We start from the raw sequence: 1,702 nt of genomic DNA, 5'->3' as shown, positions 1-1,702 counted from the left end.
ATGCAACGTTCAAGGCATGCCAAGTTACATTTAAGTCCACATAAAACATGTTCGACAACAATGTGGGTGTGTATGAGATTTTCTCCATAGGCAATTATTAAGGTTCATATACTTGCGTATGTATACAAAAGGTTTTCTGTTCAATCTGTTCCTGGAATAAACTTCTTTCTTCTGACATCCTCTTGTTGTTAATGTTGTTCTTCTTTGTTTCTGTTGTTGAACGCCGCGCACAAATGACGTCGCTGTCGACCGGCTTACGTCACTTCTTAGTACACACTGTCGGTGCGAATGCAACCCTTTAAATGGTACTGGGAAATAGTTTGCACAAAATCGTCCCAGTACTTTAGTACTGTACATTTAGTTCTGGAACTAAAGTGGTGCGAAAGGCCCTAATATATTCCTAGCTTCAAAGAGTCACAGATTAATGCCGTTTTTTACTCCCTGTAGTCTCATGAAGCGGAGGTCCTGAAACACTTAGCGGAGAAGCGTGAGCATGAGAAGGAGGTGCTTCAGAAAGCTCTAGAAGAAAACAACAATTTCAGCAAGATGGCAGAAGAGAAACTGAACCAGAAAATGGAAGCCAATAAAGAAAACCGTTCGGCCATCATGGCAGCCATGAATGAAAAGTTCAAAGAGAAGGTAAAGGTGATATGTTTTCATAGATGGTTTTATGATAAAATAATAATAATAATAATACTTTCTGCTTCTACTTTAGGACAAGAAGCTGGAAGAGGTTCGAAAAAACAAAGAAAACAAAGACGTCAACTGTGAAGAAAACTGAAAAACGTACAATTACAGAGGATCCTGATGTTTTTTTTTTTACATTCTCCAGTGAAAAAGTCGAAATATTCAGGAATGAAATATGCAACATTCAAGCACCGTTTACATGCCAAAACAGTTCTGAACAAGTATGTGTGTGGGTTTTAATGTGAGAGACAACAGGGGATAAACTTTGTTCACCAGAGAAAGCGATATTATGGTCCAAAAATCCAAAGATTTTTTTTTTTTTGAGTTCACGTGAGGGGTCATCATGGGTCCATATTCAGAAAACAAACAAATGCAGCATTTAGCAGTGATTTTACACTTTGATCAACTCTCCTTCACACATCTGTGTGCTAGTTAGACTGCAGCTTTGTCATTGTCTGATATTAGCTGTCTTCTCAACCTGAAAGGGACTCGTGTATGATCTTCTTAACATGATGTATTTCTTGAGCTTTTGTGTTTCGTGAGGTTAGGAGCTTGTTTGTGTATCTTTGGCTTTAAGCACTGACTGTTCTTTGTAGAAGTTTAGACTGGATATAGGAGGGCTTTACATGTGAAATGCAAAATTAGCAATACCTGTTGACATCTTTGACTGTTAACTTGTCAACTTAACGGTTGTACCAAATAAAATAATCACTAAAACTAGCGCTGGCTTTCAAGTGTTACAGTATGAAAAATGGGTGACTCTTTTTCAAAGCAATTTTTGAAAAGTATTACATATTGTGCCTTATGAGAAGTCTGTATTCATGTTGACTAAGTTAAAGTTACTAAAAACTTGTTTTAAATCTATTCTGAAGTTGTGGACAATTTTTCAGCTCCGCTAAGAAACCCATGTCAGTGTCCACTGATCACAGAAGAGCAGATTTAATATGGATTGTGTCTCCCTCTAGTGTAGAAAGTGATCTGTTCGTCCCCCCCAGTCAGTGTTTTAACGTATCCC

The 1,702-nt window shown here is 37.7% G+C and overlaps 1 protein-coding gene across 1 annotated transcript in view; it reads left to right on the top strand.

Moving 5' to 3' along the window:
- LOC107693993 (stathmin-like) overlaps positions 1-1,406 on the top strand; it is a 3,554-nt gene extending 2,148 nt beyond the window's left edge. The window contains exons 4-6 of the mRNA XM_016493609.1: positions 448-639; positions 716-825; positions 988-1,406. Coding sequence (XP_016349095.1) covers positions 448-639; positions 716-781 — 258 coding nt within the window. The 3' untranslated portion in view covers positions 782-825; positions 988-1,406. The remainder of the gene's footprint in view (positions 1-447; positions 640-715; positions 826-987) is intronic.
- Positions 1,407-1,702: the final 296 nt, after the last annotated feature.

Source organism: Sinocyclocheilus anshuiensis, unplaced genomic scaffold (assembly GCF_001515605.1).
Source record: "Sinocyclocheilus anshuiensis isolate Anshui unplaced genomic scaffold, SAMN03320099.WGS_v1.1 scaffold2456, whole genome shotgun sequence".
In the NCBI taxonomy this organism is placed as follows: Eukaryota; Metazoa; Chordata; class Actinopteri; order Cypriniformes; family Cyprinidae; genus Sinocyclocheilus; species Sinocyclocheilus anshuiensis.
Note: the sequence above shows the minus strand (reverse complement) of the source record. Positions and strands in the feature narration are given on the sequence as shown.